The sequence below is a fragment of the Platalea leucorodia genome (genome assembly GCF_965183815.1).
Source record: "Platalea leucorodia genome assembly, chromosome: 4".
Classification (NCBI taxonomy): Eukaryota; Metazoa; Chordata; class Aves; order Pelecaniformes; family Threskiornithidae; genus Platalea; species Platalea leucorodia.
This window is the reverse complement of record NC_138826.1, coordinates 47,107,424-47,131,730: the sequence shown is the minus strand read 5'-3', so window position 1 is coordinate 47,131,730 and position 24,307 is coordinate 47,107,424. Positions and strand designations below refer to the sequence as shown.

The window sequence follows — 24,307 nt, the reverse complement described above, 5'->3', positions numbered from 1 at the left end:
CAGCACATCCTACATATGAGAGCGTGCACGGCCAATTTCAGAGAAGTGTGGTTTCAAAAAAGTAACTGTAGTATTTACAGTTCTTAAGTTCTGTAATGTCATTTGGAAATGAAATTTGACTTGAGTGGAATGTTAAATTCCCTTTACCTTTTCCTTTACTGTTTTGTTTCTCGTATGAATTAGATTCAAGCAGATATTCCAGTTGCCTCTTTGAATGTAAGTGAAGACAAGACTTCAGTTACATCAGCTGTTGCTTTGGTTGATGCTGAGACGCAGAGAACAAACGAGCCAAAGAGCTACCTTCAACAAGCTGTTGCAAACCTAGAAATCAAGCTTTGCACTGCTGAAGAAGAAAAATTAAAAATTAAAAAGGTATGAATAGTTTTTAATGAAAATGTCTAGCATTTATATAGGATTTAAACATAGTTGGAGCTGGCAGAGATTTGCAATACATTTTTTGTAGAAATTAGCCAAATTCCAGAGAAGTTGGCCAAATTTAGCCAAAATACTTTCTTTTTTTTTTTTTTTTTAATGTCTGCTATCTATTTTAGCCTGAATTTTTCTAAAGTTTCAGGGAAAAGAATATTTTTTTCCTGGAAGGAAAAAAAAAAGCAGAAAACAAAAAAAAGTTTTCTTAGCATGGAGCCATGTGGTTAGAAGGTATAGTGGTTCCCTGATGTTTTGGGAGTGAGTGTGTGGTCATTGAAGTTGAAAGTGCCTTTGGCTATCTTTATGAACATGACACGTAACACTTTTTTCTTTGGTTTTTGTTTGTTTGTTTGTTTTGTTTTTTGTTTTTTTGTTTTTTTTTCTGGGAGCTCTGGTAACTAAATTCTTCACATTCCCTCCGACCTGAATATGATAGAGTACCAAGCAGGCTTATGCCTGTAGTTATGTGTCTGAGTTAGCAAAAGGTTACTGAGGCGTGAAAGACTAAGTTTAATTTCTACTATTCTTAATACTGTTTCTTGATAGGTATCAGGGTGTGCTAGGGAAGGAGGACATGGCTTGTTGGAGATGAAAATGAGGATGAGTAACTAGAGCCAAGTATGAGGAGGTCCTTCGGCTGGGGCTGCACGGCTAGAAGGCGCGTCCCCTGGGTGGTGGATAGGGGATCCCTCTCTGGAGGGTGCACCGGATAAAATTGAAGAAGGTGCCGCGAACCAACGCAGCCTAAGGGAAGGCCACCCTGACAGAAAAAACACTGGCCCTCCAAGTCATGGGGGTTAGGCAGGAGGCCAACTACCTCCTCCCGGAAAAAAAAAAAAATAAAAAGTTGCAGAAATGACGAGCATCAACTCGGAGATGGAGAAAATCAGTAATGAAGTGAGGAGGAGGAGATGGAACTGGATCGGTCATGTCTTGAGGAAAAAAACAACAGAAGAACCTCCCCTGATGCAGTTTTGAACCATTCCCATGTGTCCTGGCACTATATCCCACGGATCAGCGCATTCCTCTCCACTTCCCCTCCTCAGGAAGCTGTAGAGAGCCTCCTTTTCTTCAAACTAGACAAACTCAGTGACCTTAGCTGCTTCTCACAGGACATGCCTTCCAGGACATGCCTTTGATTTTAAATACCTTATACTTCTTGAAAATACTGTCTCAATTTAAAGACTGCAATCACAGTTTTCTTGCACAACCCTTTATCTCTGTGTATATTATGATAGCAAATGTCATAGTCTTCAGAAATTAAATTAGTTGGAATGATTAACTGAATCTGCATTTTCACAATTCACAAATGTTTGTAACTTCACGTATTTTATTTTGTAAACCTTATAGGAACTAGAATATTTACTGGAAAAACATAGCGTTCTAGAAATGGATTTCTTGAAGGAAAAAAAAGAAAAAGTAATTTCACATCAAGATCATTACAAGACTGTCCAGGTAATTTCTTGTAGTAACTTATTTTTTGCAGGAGGGTTTTGTATAGAGTGTATTTATGTCCAACAAATACTCTGTTAAGTATCTGCAGACCTGCTCCAAAGCCCTTTGAATTTAAAGAAGTTCTAAGGTCTTTATATCAGAGCCTGACTTTTGACATTAGTGGGAATATAGGTTAAATAGCCCACCTGTGTAAATACATTATTGTAACTCAGATCACTCATTCTTCTTATGATCTATTTCATAGAACAGATTAAAAGAAAAAACACTTTGCGCAGTAGATGTGTGTTTAACAGTATGACTTGGCATGTTTTAGAGTAGGTATGGCCAATTATTTGTAAAGTATTAGCTGGATTGAATATGGAATAGTTTGTGTTGCATAATAAAAATCTGTAAAGTGCAATTAGATGCTAGACAATGGAATTAAAATTGTTTCCATTGCAAAAATCAACATCGTGTGTTAAATATATGTGGAACTCTCACATACAAGACAAATTTTTCATTGAAGTTTCCGGTCTTCTTCCGGTGTTGTAGCAGGACAAACTGAATATTATAGACTTAGAACATTTCAAAAGTTTCTTGTTGGTAATTCAGCTTCACTTAACTTTTTGGTGCTGTGGATGGTTTTTAAGTAGCTACTGCATTGTTTCCCATGTGTACATAATTGTTGGGTTGCTGTAATAATTTGTATTGAATTTCTGGCTGCAATGCTTCCTTGAACTTACGGTAATATAATCATCTAATTTTTTTTTTTTCTTGTTTATGTGTGTAACATCCTACTCAGTGAAAGAGGTGTTTGCTTAGCTACGTTATAAAAATGTAAGTTTTGCTTAAAAACCTTCTGATTTATGGAGTATCATCCTGGCTAAAGTTAATGATCATCATAAACTCTTGACAATAGAATTAATGGATTTAATTTTTTAATACTTTCACGATGCTTTTCAAGCAGAAGTATTTAAGTAGTGGAAATGTTACTGAGGTTTGCAAGTATCAGTCTGTATTATACCTCTGAGTCAGGTATTATAGTTTTCAAGAATGGCAATGAAAGGTTCATAACCTTTAACTTACTTTGTAGAAAAACTCATGTACTTTCTCTTGTTGTCTTCTGGATATAGCCAGTATCAAATCAGAGAAGAAAAGTGAGACATACTTCTAAGAGCTGATGGTTAAAATTATTTTCATGAAACTCAAATATTGGATGCCTTCTGTTAGTACAGCTTTTAATGCCAATTCCTTTTGTCTTTCTCCTTTGGCTCCTACAACACTAGGGTCAACACCTGTGGCCACACACTGAGTAAATCTGGCAGCTACACAGTACAGATGTCTGTCTTGCTAGCATTTCTTTTTCCAGTAGAAACAGCTGGTTATTAGTGTTGTTGACTTGAAAAGCTTAAAAGCAGACTATAGTGGTGACTGGCATAGCTTTGGGAACTCTCAGGATAAGACTTCCAACTGAACTGATTCTGGCATCCTAAGCTGTAGGTGTGCATTGACTTAATTCCTATTAAATTAAATTTCTATGTTAATACTTGAGTATAACATGTGAAACAAATGTCTGGTGAGATAGTTCTAACTGCTTTTTACATGAACGTGCATTATTTCATGCACCTTTATATTTACTAATTAACTGACTGTTGGCACTTGTGACATAGCAAATTCTCAAGAGCTGGTTTGGAGGTAATAGAGCCAGTCAGTTAGTCAGATCTTTAATGAGGTCAGATCTTTAAATATTTAGATTAGACTCTTCTATTTTTGTGAAGTTATTGTGCTTAGTTCTGAGAGAAGATTTCATTAATCTTTGTCAACTAAGCCAGTAATTATTATTTTTTTTTTTTTTTCATCTTTTCCTGTTAATTTCTGCCTCAGTCAAGGGTGACAGTTATGTTACCACAGTTTTGTTGCCACAAAATTGTTTCAATAAAATATGCTTTCGGGTTTTTTGATATAAAAAAAAATATTTTGAAAGACAAGGTAGGAACATAAAGCATATTACAGATGTTTTCTGAGTTGGGTTAGCATGCTGATGAAGTGAATTGTGTTCTGGTCTAGTCACAAATTTTCTTCATCGTAAGCGTGAAAAAAGCCTTATACTTAATTTGGTAATACTGAAAATGGAAGAATTGAAGGGGAGTGATAATCATTACTCCTAATTGGGGGGGGGGGGGGGGGGGGCGGGGTCAGGGCAGAATTCCAAGTCTTTGGTGTAATGTTAGCATTTAACCAATGCATGGCAATGGAGTGTTGCCACTTTATGCTTGTGTAAAACAGAAAAGTAAAAAGTTCTGTTTCGTCTAAATAAAATTAGTTTTAAAAAAATCAAGATTGAACAGAACATGTAGTATTCTCACATTCTTAATGTTGTTTCCGTATGTTACTACAACAACCAAAGACAGTGAAGGGGCAGCAGTGGCTTCATAAATAGAATAAACAAATTGCTGTTAACTAGTATTATAGAGTTGTTTGGATATTTAATGGAATGGCCTCTTTGAGATCTTGAATTCATACAAGCTGGTACAATCAGAGTTATGATTCCCACATTCCCGCTTTGGTGTTTGTGGTATGTAAGAGGCAGAATAACATACTGTAATTCCAAGTTCTTTGCATACAAAATGTAGCTGAGTTAAAATTGCTGTGGGAAGTGTAATTTTAGTTTTCTTGACTTGTGTGCAGTGTTGCAACCATAAAGTTGCATGAATGCAATTTTAGCCTTATAATTCCTTGCTTATTTAGACAGGAGGGAAACAGGTGCGAATGTGTGTCTGATTTTTTTTTTTTTTTTTTTTTTTTTGGTCAGTATGTCAGTCTTATTTTTTCCCTTTTTTTATCACATAGTCATATATATATTCATCTCAACTTTTAACACCTCAGCTCTTCTCTAAATGTGAGGTGCTGCATATTTTCAAGATACTTAGTGCTAGTAGGTAATACATGTTTTTGACTATAATGCAGAATTAGTGGCCATTTTAATCCTATAAATCTAAAATTTTGCTGCAGCCCCATTGCAATATGTTGTAGAAATGAATAAATGCTGCATTTTGAAACTACCAAACCCCAATTTGTAATATAGTGAAAAACCATCAATAGCAAAATGAATAGTCCTGTTTAGTAGGTGATGTTCTCTTATTTGCAAATCAGAGAGGGAACATTTTAATTTGAGAAGGGAAAATAGTGCCTGGGTTCTAGCGCTCTGAGTAGGAACTTAATTCTTTGGACTGATTGTTTAGCTGGTAAGACTTCTGATGTTTGGTCTATCTACAGACAACTGGTTTTGATGATTCACTAAGAACTGGATCATACTTTTCCTCTGCTATTTCTTTGATTTACCACACAGTCGCATTTGAAGTAATACTGCATTGCTGCTGGAAAGTTCTAGTTGCGGTTATACACATTTTTTTCCTGTCATCAACCCTTTCTGGAAGTTAGCAGGCTGGTTTTTTTTTTTTAGAGAACCATATAGTCGATGTGGTGTGATCCTTCTTTTTGATATAGATTCTTTTTTTGTTTTGGCAACTGACATCTATTCTTCTAACTTAACAAATCTATAGTTGTTTTGAAAGCACCAAAAATGTTTTCTTTTGGAATCCTTTGTTTCTGTTCCACCTTTTTTTAGGGAATGCCTTTTAAATTTTTATTGAAGAAGTGATTTCAGTGTGCTTATTTTATTTAGCAATATTCCTGTTGGTGCAGAAAGTCATGATTAAAAATGAATTAGCTTAATACTATAATTTCATTTTGAATGATATTTTTGTGTGTAAAAAAGCAGGTCAGATAGACACCCTGTTTAAATGATGTTTTAGAAAGGTAATAGAGGAAGCTTATAGAAGAAAACATTGACAGATCAGTACACAATGATCCAAGGAAGCTTCACTAGGTCGTGCAGTAACACCTAGCTGGGATTAAATGGCATGGTAACCTAAGTACAATCATTGCTGGTATTAGGTGTTGTTTCATTTATTTATTGCTGTAACTGTTGATGTTTCGGGATTTTTTTTCATTTGAGTAGCTGTGCAAATGTCTCATTAAATTACAAAGCTTCAAATTATGAGGAAAAGACTTTACGTGCAGTTAAGTAAAGACAGGAAAAGGTGAACTTGAGATTTCGGTCTAGTTTCTTCCCTCCTAATTCTGAGGGATGAATTTATTTTTATTCTGGTTAATATTGCCTGTTAATTTTGGGTTTTTTTATATATTGGATGCATATATCACGCACATTCATATAAAATAGAATGCATACTTCATTGTGTCTGTCTCCTTGTTTTTGGAGATGATGCTTCACAACTTTAAAATACCTTGTAAGGTATATACGAATTAAAACTTTACGTTAATGCTAGATTCATCATACAATTTTGTCTTTAATTTAAAGTAGAATTGTACAAACAGTGATTTTGATGTACTTATAAATTAGGACTGAACATAATATGAATCTCAAAAATTGCACCTAATACATGTAAAAATTTGCTTGTATTCAGAAGGTGTTAAAAAGGAATGTTAAATAATGTGGCTTAATGCCTGATTTTGTGTATGGATCCTTTTGATTTTTTCCTCTTTGTTTTAGTATTTAAAATGATGTTGCCCCACCACCACGCTTCATGGAGTTTCTTGCTTTCAGAATTGAATTAAGCCTCATAATATTTCGTAATGTATCTTAAAATCTTTGATTTTAGATTCAAACAATGTCATAGTAATCTCAATATTAATGAAATAAATGACTAAGCAAATACTAGCTCTAGTGGTTACATGCTAAACTTTCTATAATGAAAAGAATTTCTCTTGGAGAGTTGGCATTACATTTTTGCAATTCCAAGAACAAGAAACAAGGTAATGAATTTTGTCTTGATGATGGCAAAATTCAGTTTTGCAATGATGACAAAAGATGTTCCAGAAGTAAGTAGGGATGTTGGTTGCTGAGAAGGGTAAAGCAGCTTTGGAGAGCTGTAGTTTCGAGGGCTGAAAGTTCAGTGGTGTTCCAAGAAGGGGAGGAGGACAGCAGTTAAAAGTGAATAGAAGGTATTAATGTGGGTTGAGGAGTGGGAAGTTAACCATAGATGTCACCCCTCCTCACTGCTCCCAACGTGATCTTGTCCAAGGGCTAGTACTTCTTCTAAGGGACCTTGTCCTATAATGGTGATGCCACATGGCGCTGATCTGGATACAGAATAGCTGGTCTGCATAGCGCACAGATGACTGAGTTAGGGTTAACTCTTCTGGTTTGTGCCTTTCCTAAGGCACCTCTTCCTTCCCAGTTCCCTGCATCACTGGATTTTTGCTCCCTCCTCCTTCCCTGTTTTTATTCCTTCTTCTATTTCCCCACTTGTTCCTGACCTTGCTTAGCTAATGGATAAACTCAGCTTTTCTGTGCCTTCCATCTGCCTTCACCTCTTCCTTTCTTATCCAATGTTGACAACTGGGGAGTATAATTTTGCCTCTAATATGGGTACTTCCCAGTATTTGAGAGAACAAACTGGGATCTCTAACTTCCCCAGCCTCTGTTTTGTTGTTAATACAGGAACGCTGTCCATTTCTAGCCAGCGCTAGACCTACAGTATGTGATCCGTCAGCTGTCCATGTTGTGAGGAGTCTCAGTGGCTGAAACCTGAGGACACATGAGAGAAATCTGAAGTGCACATCTTCTTTGAATAAATAGGCCCGTTCATGTTGACAGTAGGACAGTGTCAAAGTTTGGAATGAACACAGATGATCCCAGAGAGAAAGCTTCATGTTCTGGAAGACCCTTGTGTTGTGCTTTTAATGTACGTAAGCAATCATGGCCTTGTATGAACATTCATTTCCTAAAGTAATTTCAAGAAGCAATCTTGCAGTTGGATGTCTAGCAAAACAAGCTCTTGGAAGCACTTGCAGTTGAAATGACAGGGTGAAATTGTCATGTTTCCTAATGATAGTTGGCCATATGATGAATAAATATTGTATTCAGTATTGGAAGATATAACTTTCTCTGGAGGCAGTATTCCCTGTGTGTTAATACTCTGGTAAATATAGTGTATCCCCGTGCAAACAGATATATCTTTATCCTGTTTTGATAGAGGGACCAATTTTTCTATTTGAGTGGATACCTCTGGTGGAAAAAAATAATAATAGTGATGGAAGATAACATTCAGGAATTTTTCTGTTGCCATTATACTGAACCTAAAATAAAGTACAGCATGAGTAACCATGCTCTTTCTCGAAACTGCAGTTCACCTTTGAAATTAATTTTATATCATTTTGACTGCAAAGGTTATCTCCATTCCAGAGAAACTGATGAAGCAGGGGCTGACAGATTTACTTCTGTTTGCAAGCTAAGTATACCTTGATGTGTTTATTGCAATAAATCTGCGAACTTGGTACTTGAAAAGAAGTAATTATTTCTGCTTTTCTGAGATATTTTCCCCCCAACATCTCTATATGACTTTAAGAGAAAAGTTATTGTTTTCCTTTACTGAAATGTGATAGTATATAAGAAAGCTTATAGGAAAAAAGGCATAGCTGTAGCCTGTTTTGTGCTACAGTTCCAATTAGATTTTAAATAATTTCACTTTGACTTCAGTTCAGATTGGGGAAGGAGGGTTCAAAGTATGGACTCAACCATAGGTTGTGAAACAGATTTTCTCTTCTTGACCTGGCTCTGGAGATTTAGGGATGACTGACATATCTGGATCATGTAAACAGTGAAAATACCATACTGTTTTGCTATCTTTCCTAATTCTGTTTCTCAACTATTGAAGTAGGTTAAACATAACTGCTTCTGTGCTTGCACACTAGCTGCGTTGAACCCGTTTAATGACTATTTCTGTTTCACCACACATGGACACTAGAAATAATGTAGGCAATTTTAATATAATCTACCTGGGATTTTAAATGGGAATTGATTTACTAATTCACATAAGAATCTTCACAGATCTCTCAAATTTAAAAATGTCTTGTATTTCTTAATGGAAACTGCAGACTTACAGTTCCAGAGTCTTGGCCTGGAGTAAATGAAATCCGGTGTATTGCTGTGACTGACTGCTGCTTTTGATTGCAACAGTAGCAGTAAAGCACATATGAAAGCTCGGTGCTACTTTGTTTATTTAATAAATATCAGTCAGAAGGTTAGTGACTCTGATGGTATTTGACAGTTACATCAATATTATGTTTTTGCTATGATGCTTTATAGTGAGCTCTTTGCTTCCCCTATATATCAGTTCTTAGTTTGAAAAATACTGTTCTAAAAATAATTGTGATAAAGTAGAAAAATTCCACCCAAAACATTTATTTCATTCACGGAATCATTGCAGTTGGAAGGGATCTCTTGAGATATGGTTTCCCACAACATTCTTGCCTCTCAATTGGAGAGATATGGATTTGATGGATGGACTACTGGATGGATAAGGAATTGGCTGGATGACCTGTATCCAAAGAGTTACAGTCAATAGCTCAATGTCCAAATGGAAACCAGTAACAAGTGATTGCCCCTCAAGGGTCTGTACTAGATCCAATACTATTTAATATCTTCATTAATGACATAGTGGGATTGAGTACACCCTCAGCAAGTTTGCGGTTGACACCGAGCTGAGTGGTGTAGTCAATGCACTAGTGGACTTATTGTCCACCATTGCCCACAGGTTCTTCTCTGCAAAACTGCTTTCCTGCCATTTCACCCTCAGTGTATACTGGTGCATGGGGTTATTCCTGCCCAGGTGCAGGACTTAATATTTCCCTTTGTTAAACTCTAGCCTGTCAAAGACCCACTGAATGGCAGGGTGATCAGGAGTATCACCAACTCCTCACAGTTTTGTATCATCTACGAACTTGCGGAGGGTGCATTCTGCCCCATCATCCAGGTCATTAAAGAAGAGGATAGACAGTATTGGCCCCAGTATCGACCCATGGGGTACACCACTTGTCACCAGGTGGACTCTCTGCCACTGATCATAACCCTCTGGATGCAGGCATTCATCCAGTTTGAAGTCCACCTCACTGTCCACTTATCTAACCCATATTTTGTGAGCTTGTTTATAAGGATGTTATGGGAGACAGTATCAAAAGCCTTGCTAAAGTAGAGATAAACAACATCCACCACTCAGCATAGAAGGCTATCAGGTTGGTTAAGCAAGATTTTTCCATGCTGACTACATCTTTTATTTCATGTGTCTGGAAATGGTTTATAAGATCAGTCGCTCTGTCTGCTTTCTGGGGACTGAGGTGAGGCTGATGGGCCTGTAGTTCCCCAGATCCTCTTTCCTGCCCTTCTTGAAGACAGGCATGACATTTGCTTTCTTCCAGTCCTTGGGAACCTCCCCTGATTGCCACAGTCTTTCAAAGATAATTGAGAGTGGCCTCACAATGACGTCAGCCAGCTCCCTCAGCGCTTGTGGCTGCACCCTGTTAAGGCACCATGGACTTGTTTAAGTCTGCTTTGTTTTAGTGTTCCCTAACCTCATTGTCTTCCACAGAGGGTTTAAATCTTCCTTGTTCCAGACTTTCCCTTGGGTCTCAAGGGGTTGGGATTCTTGAAGGCCAGTCTTGCCAGTAAAAACTGAGCCAAAGAAGGCATTTTTCATGTCCTTTGTCACCGGGGCCCCTGCCCCCCTCAGCAGCGGGCTCACATTTTCCTCAGCTTCCCTTCAGCTGTTAACACACTTGTAGAGTCCTTTCTTTCAGCCCTTCATGTCTGTAGCCAGATTCAAAACCAGGTGGGCTTTGGTTTTCCTAACCCCATCCCTACATGCCTGGAAAGCAGCTCTGTGTTCCTTCTGAGTCACCTGCTCCTGCTTCCACCTCCTGAACGCTTCCTTCTTATGACAGAGTTTATGAGGAGCTGCTTGTACATCCATGCAGGCCTCCTGCTGCCTTTGCTTGATTTCCTGCTTGGCACAATGGACCATTCTTGAGCTTGGAGGAGATAATCCTTGAATAGCAACCAGCTCTCTTGAAGCCCTCTTTCTAGGGTTGTATCCCATGGGATTCTTCCAAGCAGACCCCCAAAGAGTCCAAAGTCTTCTCTCCTGAAGTCCAGTGTTGTGATCCTGCTTTTTGCCCTGCTCCTTCCTCTCCCCTGAGCTCCACTATCTCATGGTCTCCGCAGCCAAGGCAGGCTGCCACTGATTTTCACATCCCCAGACAGTCCTTCCATGTTTTTAAATATCAGGTCCAACAGAGTGCCTCAGAGATTGCTCCTCAGTCACCTGTGTTAGGAAGTTGTTAGCAGTGTGTCCCAGGAATCTCCTGGATTGCTTGTGCCCTGCTGTGTGGTCTCTCCAGCAAATACTGGGGTGGACAACATCCCTCATGAGGACCAGGGCCTGTGAATGTGAGGCTTCCTCCCATTGTCTGAAGAAGGCCTCATCTACGTCATCTTCCTGTAGACTGTCTGGTCTACAGCAGGCAGATGCAGCAGTGTCCGCTATGCTGGTCTGCCTGCTAATCCTGGCCCGTAAGTTCTTGACTGATCATCTACACCAAAACAGAGCTCCATGCATTCCAACTCCTCTCTCATATAAGGCAACACCCTGTCATCACCTTCCTGGTCTTTCCTTCCAGAAGAGTGCATTTATGATTCTGGAAAAGGTGTTCTGCAGGAGATTGGAAACAGGTCTTGGAGGTAGGTGCTTTTTGTGGCTGGAGTACTAGAAAATGTATGTTTTCTTACAAAACTAATATATGACTTACATCCTGTTAAATACCATCTTCTAAGAAAATATTTAGGTTGGTTTTAGGTGCAGACATAGAGCAGACAGAATGCTAATAACGAAAAATAGGTGTGAAAAAAGTTATCTACTGTACCTGCAACTAAATTTATAAATAAAATTCCAGTAAATTTCACAGGTCGCAGCAGGTTTTAAAATTATAGAACGCTGAAAATGGGGGATTTCAGAAAAGGCACTTTCACAGATAGCAATGCGTCTTTTTGCTGAACTGTTAAAGGTATTTATGGATATGGCAACAATCCCTTGCCCACCTCTTTTTCAAGTGTGTGCCAGATACCTCACGTTTATTTCTTCACCTTTTAAATTTTTTTTAATGTTACTCTATGTACTCTTCTTTCAGACACTCGTTTTTATTCAAAGTCTCTATTTTATTAATAATTTCAGAGCTGTTTATCTTTTGGCCTGTTTTTTTCCCCAATTTTGATGTCTTTATTCTAAATTATTTTTCCACAGTATGAATCAAAATAACTTTTTATTTCTGTTAGGAAAAGATTCTGCTCCCTTGCCTTTGTGTTTTCCTGTTAAACTTAAATTCTTTTCTTATGAATTATTTTATGGTCTTGTTTCAGAGTGATTAATTAGAAGAGTGGATATAAGACTAATCATGATAATTTTGTTTTAAAAATATGTTGTGTTCAAATATACCCCTATTACGCTATTGTGCTGCTACTTAACAGCTTTGCATGCCTAACTTGCCTCATACTGTAGTATTCAGTTACAGTCATATAGTGTGCCTAGCATTTATTCTTTCACCGTTATGTACCTCCTTTGGCTCTCTGATTTTAAAGATATGCAAGAAATTGTGCTTAGACAACTTACATTTTTCTACTGTGTAAGTAAAAATATTTTTTTGGAAACAAGATTCCTGTCCTGACTGCCTTGTAACTGGCCCGACCTGTTTTATGGCACCGTATCCTAGATTTATTTGAATGCATTGACTAACTTACATTCAGTATGTCACAAGTCCATCACAGCTACTGCTCATCTCCATTTGTGCATTCACAGTGAGTGTATTCAGGATGATTAATCTTTTTTCTTTTTTCTAATTAATATGGAAATTCTAATTGAGATGGTTGTGAAATGTCCAAATATATGTAACAGATAAATTGGAGTTCTTTACCACCAACCTTGTCTCATCAAGATTTTCACTGGATCTAGCTTTTGTGGAAATAGTATCTTGTTGGATTATTGGGGGGATAATGGAAATGTGCAAAATGTACTCAAAATTAAGAAACCCATGTAGAGTAGAACTTGGATTATTGTACTGTTAAGGCAATGCTTCCAGGTTGATTATCTCTTACTGGGCGTGCACATTTTTAAAATATGTGGGGAACAGTACCAAAGCAACTCCATGTCTCTGGAACCACTTGAGTCCTGTTTGTATTTAATGTAAAGCATCTAAGGCAGTGTAATTATTGTTAGTAGTTGACCATTGCTCACTATAAAAACAGTAAATCTTATCCGGTATTACTCAAAATGAGTCAATACTTTTAACTACATTTTTGTATTTCATGTTTATAGGCTTGGGAGAAATAAGATGCATAGCAAATATTAGGATGATATTTTGGGAACAGTTTTGAAGAATTGTCCCCTCATTGCCCTTTAACTGCTAAATCATCTTATTTGGTTCATAGTTCATTAATAAAATATGAACTATTGCCTAGTTAACCAATTACTTAAACACCTTTAAATTTACTTCTTCAATCTGTGTTGAATTTTATTTATATATAGTACACACTTGATGTTGGAACAGTTTGATCAGTTAAGATGTATCAATTGTCAAGTATTAAACAACTTTATTTCTATAAATGTATTCTAATCTAACTAATTCATACACTGGAGGTTAATACATAACTAAGAAAAACTCATGTGACTTACATGTCCAAGTTAACAGAGAATGCATGAATAAATTTAACTTGGAAACTTCCTTATTAATTATGCCTTTAAGATTTAGGCTATTTTACTTCAGAAAACTGCCAAAATTTGAATACATAGGCAAAATGCACAGCATCTTAATTTAAAAAAATAACTAGTGTTGTAAACTACTGCAAAGGTGTATAACAGGTCATTTCTATATAGCTCCTGATATTGGGAAAGCAGTAACAGTAGTAAAATGTTAGTTATTGCAGTGATCACAATAGAATATAAATATAACAACTTTATATCATCAAGGTTTTAAAACTACCATCTGATTATGAGAAACTTTGAAGGATAAATTATGTTTGGGAGATGGAGGAGATAAGGGAAGGTAAAAATCAGCTCTAATTATATACCAACATAACTAGATTGCTGTTACATCTTTTTTTTTCTTCAAATAAAAATACACGTTTATAAGGTCAAAGCAGTTTTCCAGTGTATATTCTTACACTGATTATTTTTGATGCTGCTTATAGATAACTATAGTGATGTTAATAACTTTTAGTTACTTCACTGTTACTGTTCTTAAAAAAGAGGAAAGAAAAAAAAAAAAGGTTTGCTGCTGAGACTTGTATAATTTTTTTCCTCATTAAAGGCTTAAAAGGTCCAGAACAGCATGTGACATTTCAAATAATCGTGTACTTAAACTACTGAGAACTCTTTTTTACTTTTCTTGGCTAAAGTTTTATCATTTAAGGAAAACTGATACTAATGAAAACTAGAACATCTGTTCTTAAACCTGAATGATGTTGAGACAAAACAGACTTTTCTAGTCCTATGCGATTCCTTAAAAATAAACTTATTCCTTAAATGTATTGCTAGAAAGGCAATATTTTGGTTTTGGATATGCATTATAAATTTAAGCGTCCTCAAGCAGATAATTGTTTAAGATGATCAATATTAATTTTCAGAAACAAATACCATAATGAAATTTAACTTAAAATATGAAAATGCAAGTCTGATTAATGCTTAAAAAATTGTCCAAGATACTGAGAGCAGTTTTGAATTTCTTCATGTATTGTAATATTTTTATATCCATTAAGAATGATTTCAGCTAGTAATTGCGCATTTAATGTAGTTCCTTTTTATGAAGGGAGAACAATCCATGCTCCTGTGCTAGGTTTTCAAAGGGCTGAGGATAAAATATGTTTGGGAGATGGAGGAGCTAAGGGAAGGTAAAAATCACTTCTAATTATATACCATCATAACTAGATTGCTGTTCCTGTCTGAGTTTTGAGATAAGTATACAGAAAGAAGTGAGTGTGTCATTGAAAAGTGAATTTCCATTCATCTGCTAGGTAGAGAGTTTGAAATAAGGCTAGGTAACTTCAGGGAAGCTAAGAAGGAAAAACATAGTTTGAGCTTATAAGCAAGAAGTAATGAAAATATTCTGGACCTCCCTTATATTCAAACTGTGTAACTGGAAAAATAATTTTTATGATTGTGTGGTGGGTTGACCCTGGCTGGATGCCAGGTGCCCGCCAAAGCTGCTCTATCACTCCCCTCCTCAGCTGGACAGGGGAGAGAAAATATAAAAGGCTTGTGGGTCGAGATAAGGGCGGGGAGAGATCACTCACCAATTACCATCACGGGCAAAACAGACTCAACTTGGGGAAATTAGTTTAATTTATTACCAATCAAATCAGAGTAGGATAATGAGAAAATAAAAACTATATCTTAAAACACCTTCCCTCCACCCCTCCCTTCTTCCTGGGCTCAACTTTACTCCCAATTTCTCTACCTCCTCCCCGCCTGTGGCACAGGGGGGCAGGGAATGGGGGTTGTGGTCAGTTCATCACACATTGTCTCTGCCGCTCCTTCCTCCCCAGGGGGAGGACTCCTCACACTCTTCCCCTGCTCCAGTGTGGGGTCCCTCCCACGGGAGACAGTCCTCCATGAAGTTCTCCAACGTGAGTTCTTCCTGCGGGCTGCAGTTCTTCAGAAACTGCTCCAGCGCGGGTCCCTTCCACGGGGCGCAGTCCTTCAGGAACAGACTGCTCCAGCATGGGTCCCCCACGGGGTCACAAGCCCTGCCAGCAAACCTGCTCCACCGTGGGCTCCTCTCTCCATGGGTCCGCAGATCCTGCCAGCAGCCTGCTCCAGCGCAGGTTTCCTGTGGAGTCACAGCTGCCTTTGGGCATCTCCCTGCTCTGGTGTGGGGTCCCCCATGAGCTGTGGGTTGATATCTGCTCCACCGCTAACCTCCATGGGCTGCAGGGGGACAGCCTGCCTCACCACAGTCTTCACCAGGGGCTGCAGGGGAATCTCTGCTCTGGTGCTCCCCCTCCTTCTTCACTGACCCGGGTGTCTGCAGGGCTGTTTCTCTCACATATTCTCACTCCTCTCTTCTGGCTGCTGTTGCACAGGTTTTTTTTCCCCTTCTTAAATATGTTATCCCAGAGGCACTACCACCATCGCTGATGGGCTTGGCCTTGGCCAGCAGCGGGTCCATCTTGGAGCTGGCTGGCATTGGCTCTATCGGACATAGGGGAAGCTTCTAGCAGCTTCTCACAGAAGCCACCCCTGTAGCTCCCCTGCTACCAAAACCTTGCCATGCAAATCCAATACAGATTGAAGAGCCTTCTTGTTAGTGATAAAGAAGAAAAGGAGATATCCATTTCCATCTTCATGAACTAAACCATAATTTCAGGCAGTGTTTCAGTTTGTTGCCTGCTTTTGTGGCACTGTTTTGTGAAATACTTTGTTTTAAAAAACAAAACATAACAAAACCCCAAAAAAACCACCTCAAAAATCCCAAAACCCAGAAACAACTCTTTGTACTATTTGATAAATACTATTTAAAACTGCTAAGAAATATTCTTATTATTGCAGTTCTATGATACTGTCACTTTTGTAATTACTTACTTTTGTAAGTAAGAATACACTTGATGCTTGTTTCCATTAAGGAATATTTAATCTCATGCTTTTTATTTTTACGTAGCATTTGCCGTTTTCATTGACGGTTTTAAGAGTGAGTTGTGCTAAACACTTCAGTTTGAACACAAGAAAATCTGTACTAGATTATGATGAAATTAGCTGCTTCTAGGGAGATTTTGCTCTCCTTTCTTTCTTCTTGAGTCTTCTGGTTTTTATCGGGTATTTTTCAATATTGTTATCACTTCCATTGGATCTGCTTGATTCAGGAACTTCCCCCTTGTAAATACAGGCAAATGCAATTTTGGTCACTAGAGGAGAACAATTCCTGGGTTTCATATGGAGTGTCATCGTATCTCTGCCACCTGGGAATTCCATTACCTGCACAGAATCCCCTGATGACCGGCCAGAAAGCAGCTGCATGCAGCTGGAGTGGTGAGAAGTTGCTTCAGTGAATGGGACTTGGACCCATTACTTATAAAGATTAATTTTAGCCATGTATCACTTTACTGCAGTCAATGTTATTGTTTTAAGCTAGATTAAGCAGGTCTTAGATATGTTATACTGTTGTTATTTATTAAAAATATGGTGACAGTGTTAACTGAAGAAAATGATTCAGGGCTTTATTGTATTCAGCCAAAAATACAGTGGACATCTCACGTGCAGGGAGAAAGAGAATATTGTAGCTATCCTGTAGTAAAGACTACAGGAGTAGTCAGAAGACATCTCATATTTAACATAATATTTTCATGAGGTAGTTCTCACATGGTTGAGGGTCTAGTGGCACTTGCCCCCATTCTTACATCAAGGCTTTCTGTCTTTACTTGCACATTCTTTTGAGAACTGAGTATTCATTAAATAAAAATAGCAGCTCTTTGAGACATGTTGCAATTCCTATGACAGTATTCTATAAACTTTCAACACATTCCTATTCTGTCACCACCAATTAAATTATCTTAACAGATACCAATCACTGCCATATCTGATGAATCTTCCATTGCACAATAGAATTTTTTTAAGGAAGAAACAAATTTTTATTTAGTTATTCATTTTTATTCATTTTATTCTATCTTTGTATTTTTAATCTCTGCTGCACTACTTTAGGATTTTAAATGTGGCCTCCAGTCTTTTACATATGCTTAATAAATTTGCATGCATCCAGTTGAGGAAGGCTATATTCCAGCAGGATTTGCTTTCACTTTTTGAAAAGACTTTTAGCCAAGAGCCTTAGTGTAAGCAATGTTTGTGTCCCTCTGAAGAAGGGAGCTGCTCAGAACAAGAATCATGATTTAATCATGATTTTCCTCATCTGGATTAGCCAATTTGTGGGAGGTCTGACGTAGTGTAAAATACCAAGAAGTTTCAAACAAAGTTAAAATACAGCCAAAGCTTTCCGTCAAATTCAGTCCTAATGCTACAGCCTTTTAAAATCCATTTACATTTTAATTTGTCTTATACAACAAAAAGCTTGAGCTTGTTTCTGCATCCTTGCCAGCTGGCTTGTAGAAAGGAACCGAGGGACTCTTGAACGGGGCGGTGAAGGTATGGTCTTAGTATGTAGAGTTAGAGGAAGTGGTATTTGTGTCCAAAGTAGAATCCCTTTGCTTCTCCCTCTCCCTTATTCAGCAACAGTAGGGTTCTTGCTGTTGTTATTTTGTCCTACTCGTTTTTGGGGGGGAAAAGTGTGATCTCTGTTCTTGCCTTCCTCCCCCCTGCCCCCCTCCCCCCCCCAGCCCCAGTGGGGTTTTTTGGTGGTTTGGGGGGTTTGTTTTGTTTTTTAAACTGCAACATAGTGACTAGAGTGAAGAAAGGAGTTGTGGAGAGAGTTACTGTTGTCCAAAGAAAAAAATTCTTTGGTTCTCATCTTTCTCATCATTGGAGGGAAGGAGAGAGTGGGGGCGGAAGAGTGTATTCTAGAAACAATATAATGGTAAAGTGAAAAAGATCTAGAGAGTGAATGGGTGTTAGATACAGCAATGGAAAAGTCAGTCACTGCCTCAAAGGTATGCATGTGCAAGTCTTGGACAGGAGTGCAGCCTCAAACTAAGACAATGGGAAAAGGAAAGACTCTAAGAAGACAAAAATTAAATTTTATCCATGTTAATTCTGTTTATCTCATTTTATCTCTGTTCTTTGTTTGGGCAGGAGAGAGGTTGCTAGGCAGGGTGTTGTGGGGTTTTTTGGTTGTTTTTTTGTTTATTTTTTTATTTTATTTTTAGTTCTTTCCTTGTTGAAGACTTTCTATAGTGAGAAAGTTCTTCTTTCCATATCCATGAGCAGCTTCAACTGAAGTAAATAAAAGTTTCAACTGAAGGCCAGATGTGACTTAAATGGTTTTTTTTTCTAACATTGTCCCCAACTTCATGTTTCATCCTACAGTTAACCCACTGCTCTTTTGGTTTCAAAAAGACTGACTCCTGTTATGAAAGAAATGGTATTGTTTCTCAAAGAATCTTTCTCACACTTTCTTTTTTTAAATCTTGATATAATCAAGATGAAGAAGTAAATGGAGTGTGTAAAATAAATAAAGCAGCCACATCACTGTCAAGAATCTTGAGTTTTATTCCTCTTAGAGTATCTTTTGAGAAGCACAGGTATATGTCTATTTTTGTTGTTTTCACTATAGATTTAGAGTTTTGCATATTTGTCTGTATGAATCCATTTGCCTTTTGTGGTCAATTTCTACAGTAGTAACACTTTTTAAAAATACATTAGGTGACATAGCTTAATGATCTGTAGTTTTTAAAGTCTAGCAGGTCTATGTGTTTTTCAATTTACAATTAAATTAAAAAACAAAAACAAAAACAAAAACAAAACACCAATTAAAACCCAACATTATGACAGCTTTTAGTTACCTATAAGTAACTTAATGCAGTATCAATCATTGCTGACTTTTTTTCAGAATGTTATATCTGATGTGTTCTGGCTTAAATAAAAAAAAATTGTTGATTTTTGGTGATTTAAGAGACTTCTTTGCTTAGAGAAAGAGAATAGATTAAATCTATCATTCTTTTAATAGATTGATTAGATTTTCAACCCACCTCACCCCCAGAAATGTAACTTTTCTCCTCTGGAGTAAGTAGTTTTGCTTTTAGTTCAATGACATCAGTGTTTCACAGTAAGTAAAATAGAGAAATCCCTTTTTTCTTTGGCTTGTATCTTCTTCCATTAGCTGACAAGTTAAAAAATAAATAAATGCATTGTTACAGTTTTCACATGGGAATGTTCTTTAGATGTCTAGTTCTGTAAGTTCCAAAGCACGAGGAGGTTTTTGTGTTGGGTTTTTTTGGTGGGTTTTTTTGTGGGTTTTTTGTTTTTGTTTTTGTTTTGTTAACAAATACTGTACAACTGGAAGTTCACTGATGATAGGCAACTAGAGGTTGTGATCATATTTGCTAATCAAACCAAAGTTCTTAAACACAGACTTAGGAACTAAATACTGTCATCTCTTTTTGTCTATCTTATGTGTTGCTTGCAAAGGAGGGAAGCAAGACTATCTTTCTTCTCTCACGTATGAGTTTAAAATCTATTTTTTTTTTTTTTTTTTTCAGAAGTGTGAGTTTAGTTGCCTCAGAGGTGGGAAGTGGTAAAGAAATAACCAAAACCAGACTCCTACCCATCAAGCAACACAAAAATTGAATCGATTTTCAGGGGCCCATGTCAAATGTGCATATACAAATACATGCAATCTGGGAAACAAGCAGGAGGAGCTAGAGCTCCATGTGTAGGGGCTGGACTATGACATTGTTGAAATAACTGCGATGTGTTGGGGTACTTTGTGTGGGTGGATCTCTAGTATGGATAATGGATATCAGCTCATTAAAAAGGCATTTATAAAAATGAGCAGCTTCAGACCACGGAGCATAGGAGAGGACAGACCACAGAGTTCAGGAGAGCAGACTGGTTTAGTTAGGTGATGAGGGAGCTGGCTATCACTATGAGAGAGTTCTGTATTACCTCAGAGGCTGAGGAAAGTCTCTGATTACTGAAGAAAGACAAGAAGGATGATGTATGGATCCAGGCTTGCCAGCCTTTTGGTCCTTGGGAAAATCATGGCACAAGTGCTCTTGGCAGCCATTTCTAGGCACATGAAGAAGTTGATTGAGAATAGCCAACATGGATTTCCCAAAAGATAAATCATACCTGACCAACCTGATTGCCTTCTGTGATGAAACACCTAGACTGTGGATGAGAGGAATGCAGCGGACTTTCTTTATCTTGACCTCAACCTGGAGAAGAGAAGGCTTAGAGGGAGCCTATTAGTGGATGTTCAATACCTACAAGGTTGTCAGAAAAATGAAGGTAGGCAGGCTCTGCAGAGATACATAGCAGGAGGACAAGTGGAAACGGTCATGAATTGAAACATGGGAAGTTGCAACTTGGTATGAGGAAAAACTTTTTGTGGTGAAGATAAGCGTTGGGGTGTTTTAGCCAGTGAGGCTGTGAAATCTCTATCCTCGATGATTTTCAAGGTCTGACTGGACAAGTATCTGAACAATCTGGTCTGAATTCAGTGTTGATCTTGCTTTCAGCAGGAGGTTCAACTAGATGACCTCCAGAGGTCCCTTCCAATCTGAATGATTGTGTGATTTTTTTTGATTTAATACTTTGCTCATAAACTGAGAAAAATAAATAGCCCACTCCCAGTCACTAAGGTCATAACGCAAATCCAGGGGATACTCCCCAGGCTGAATTATTTGGAATATTTTACTCCAGTCTGGCCTACCTCATTGCCAGCAAAAAGACATTAGCAATTAAGGGCAGGGCCAGGAATACCTAAACCAAAAAGCTGATTAATGCAGTATTTGAAACGTTACACTAATCAGAATATCAGTTACTGTAAACTTAAATCACTGTTGTATGGAATATAACATTTTTGGTGTTTTTAAATACATCTGCCTTGTTAGAACAGGAGCTAATACTATGCAGCATATGTATGTTCTGTGTGAGGTTTTATAGTAAGCAAAATATAGTCATTCAGAATGTGGAACTGAATGACTATTTTCCTAAGATCATAGAGTCACAGAATCACAGAATGCTTTGGGATGGAAGGGACCTTTAAAGGTCATCTAGTCCATCCCCCTGCAATTGGCAGGGACATCTACAACTAGATCAGGTTGCTCAGAGTCCCATCCAGCCTGGCCTTGAGTGTTTCCAAGGATGGGGCATCAACCACCTCTCTGGGCAACTTGTTTCAGTGTTTCAACACCGTCATTGTAAAAAAAACCTCTTCCTTATATCCAGTCTGAATCTACCCTCTTTTAGTTTAAAACCATTACCCCTTGTCTTATCACTACTGGCCCTGCTAAAAAGTCTGTCACCATCTTTCTTATAAGACCCCTTTAAGTATTAAAAGGCTGCAATAGAGTCTCCCCGCAGCCTTCTCTTCTCCAGGCTGAACAACCCCAGCTCTTTCAGCCTTTCCTCATAGCAGAGGTGTTCCATCCCTCTGACCATTTTTGTGGCCCTCCTCTGGACCCACTCCAACAGGTCCCTGTCCTTCCTGTACTGAGGACCCCAGAGCTGGATGCAGTACTCCAGGTGGAGTCTCACCAGAGTGGAGTAGAGGGGCAGAATCACCTCCCTCGACCTGCTGGCCACGCTTGTTTTGATGCAGCCCAGGATATGGTTAGTTTTCTGGGCTGCGAGAGCACGTTGCTGGCTCATGTCCAGCTTTTCACCCCCAAGTCCTTCTCGGCAGGGCTGCTCTCAATCTCTTCATCCCACAGTCCTTATTGATAGTGGGGATTGCCCCGACCCAAGTGCAGGACCTTGCACTTGGCCTTGTTGAACCTCATGAGGTTCACACAGGCCCATTTCTTCACCTTGTCCAGGTCCTTCTGGATGGCATCCAATCCCTCAGGCATGTTGAGTGCACCACTCAGCTTGGTGTCATCTGCAAATTTGCTGAGGGTGCACTTGATCCCGCTGTCTATGTCATCGATGAAGATATTGAACAGCACTGGCCCCAGAACGGACCCCTGAGGGACACCAATCGTCACTGATATCCATCAGGACATCGAGCCGTTGACCACTGCCCTCTGGATGCGATCATCCAGCCAATTCCTTATCCACCGAACAGTCCACCCATCAAATCCATATCCTTCCAATTTAGAGAGGAGAATATTGTGGGGGACTGTGTCAAAGGCCTTACAGAAGTCCAAATAGAAGATACCCAACAAGAAGTGAAAAGGTGTTCTTATAAAATCTGTGTATCTGTGATTTGGGTACCTTTTTCTGGATTGCAGAGATGCTTCCTTCTAGTTGGAATTTTTCTGAGGTTTCCTTCAGAAACCACAGTGGTACTATTGTATCTTAAAATAAGGGGTAAGTTAGTACTCCTGCTTTCTTGATTTACGTTTTTATTGTCTCTGGCAAAGGTGTAACTTGTGTCTCATTGCATTGTTTTGTTTGGTGTTTTTTTTTTTCCGCCTGTATACTTCGATTATTTATGAATTTGTCAGGTATGTAAAACAAATAATCAACAACTTAACCTAGAAGTTTACAATTTGATAGCAGTTCTCTGGATGCAAGGAAAGTGTAGGAGTAAGTTGCAGATGCAGTTTGCATTATGGGTTGGGCAACATGGTCTAACTGACAAGTGTTCAGTTTTTATTTCATAAACCTCTTTTCTTTTGAAAAACAAGGTCAAGAGAAGCTTGGCTTGCAGATCTTCAGCTGAGCAAGTCTAGATAAGGCTTTGCTGTCATCATCTTCAGTACCTGTTTTTCTTGGCATTTATATTATCCCAAACTCCTTGATATGATGCTTAGTTTCCCAAACTGTTGTTCATTTTGTCTTCTGATCTAAATTCTTGTCACCTTTTTAATAGAACAAATACAACAGCTTGATAAAAGGATGATTATTTGTCTCTCTGGTTGTCCTGCAAGTTCTGTCATTTTTGTTCAACTGGCACATCATACCCTTCATTCATTGTCTTCAGGAAACAAACAAAAAAGTATTTGTAGCCCTGAATAAATATAGCAGCCACTTTGTGTTGGAGCTGCTTTGCTTGTACTTTGATGGGAAAATACCTGTTGATCAGCTGTTTTTCAGATAGTGTGTCTGATTTGGAATGTTATTAGTGTTCCAAAATGTATTTACAAATCAGAAACGGAGTTAAGATTGGAAGAAGAGTTAAGTATTATCACTGTTGTTTGCTTCCTGAGCTTTGAATCAAGAGACAACCAAAGAAAATAGTGCAGATACTGAAAACGAAAACAAGATTAAAATATAAAGAAGTAACTTCTGTTGATATTTGTAGTAAATAGGATTGTTTACATTATGCTTCAATTTATTTTCTATACTGCAAAAACAAGGAAGAAAACAATTTGTCCTTTTATTACATTGGAAAAATTTCAAAGATATGTTAATCTTAAAGTCTTTACAGACAATGATGCCATGAGTTGTTACTTTATATCTTCTAGAATTAAATCTTAGAAAGCTTTTATTTATGCTTAAGTGAAACTTCTGCCTGCATGCTTTTGAAGCTATTGGACCGAGTCTCAAGTTTCTTTGTAGTTGTCTTGGGTTTTTGAACATACATGAAAAGACTAAAGCTATCCTCTAGGAATGTGCTATGAACACAATTATGTGTTATGAATAGTACAACTCTATGAAAATTCAGTATGCGTTATTTCAGTTAGTTCAATTAGTTCTATTTCTAAAACATAGGTTGATGACTTCTCAAAGGTTAACAAAGCTACAGATGGAAATGTTACCAATTTCTGGCACAGAAGGTATCTTTAGTTCAACTATAGTTAATGGTGGTTTTGATTACTATTTACTGTGAGGTTTGAAGTTTCATAGGTTTGAAACTAGGAATAAAAGGTTATATCCAGAATAAATACTGAAAACAGCATATATGCTCTAGTGAACTGTAGGCAATGGGTTCTTTGGAAGAGTTCATCTGTGACAGGTCCATAAATATGCAGCACTCCACTGTTGTT

At 38.0% G+C, this 24,307-nt stretch overlaps 1 protein-coding gene across 1 annotated transcript in view; it reads left to right on the top strand.

Annotated features, from left to right (window-relative positions):
* The window catches only part of CCDC91 (coiled-coil domain containing 91), a gene marked incomplete at its 3' end in the record, with an annotated part of 162,295 nt that overhangs the window by 43,541 nt on the left and 94,447 nt on the right, over positions 1 to 24,307 (top strand). Inside the window, exons 5-6 of the mRNA XM_082310178.1 lie at positions 184 to 372; positions 1,780 to 1,884. Coding sequence (XP_082166304.1) covers positions 184 to 372; positions 1,780 to 1,884 — 294 coding nt within the window. The remainder of the gene's footprint in view (positions 1 to 183; positions 373 to 1,779; positions 1,885 to 24,307) is intronic.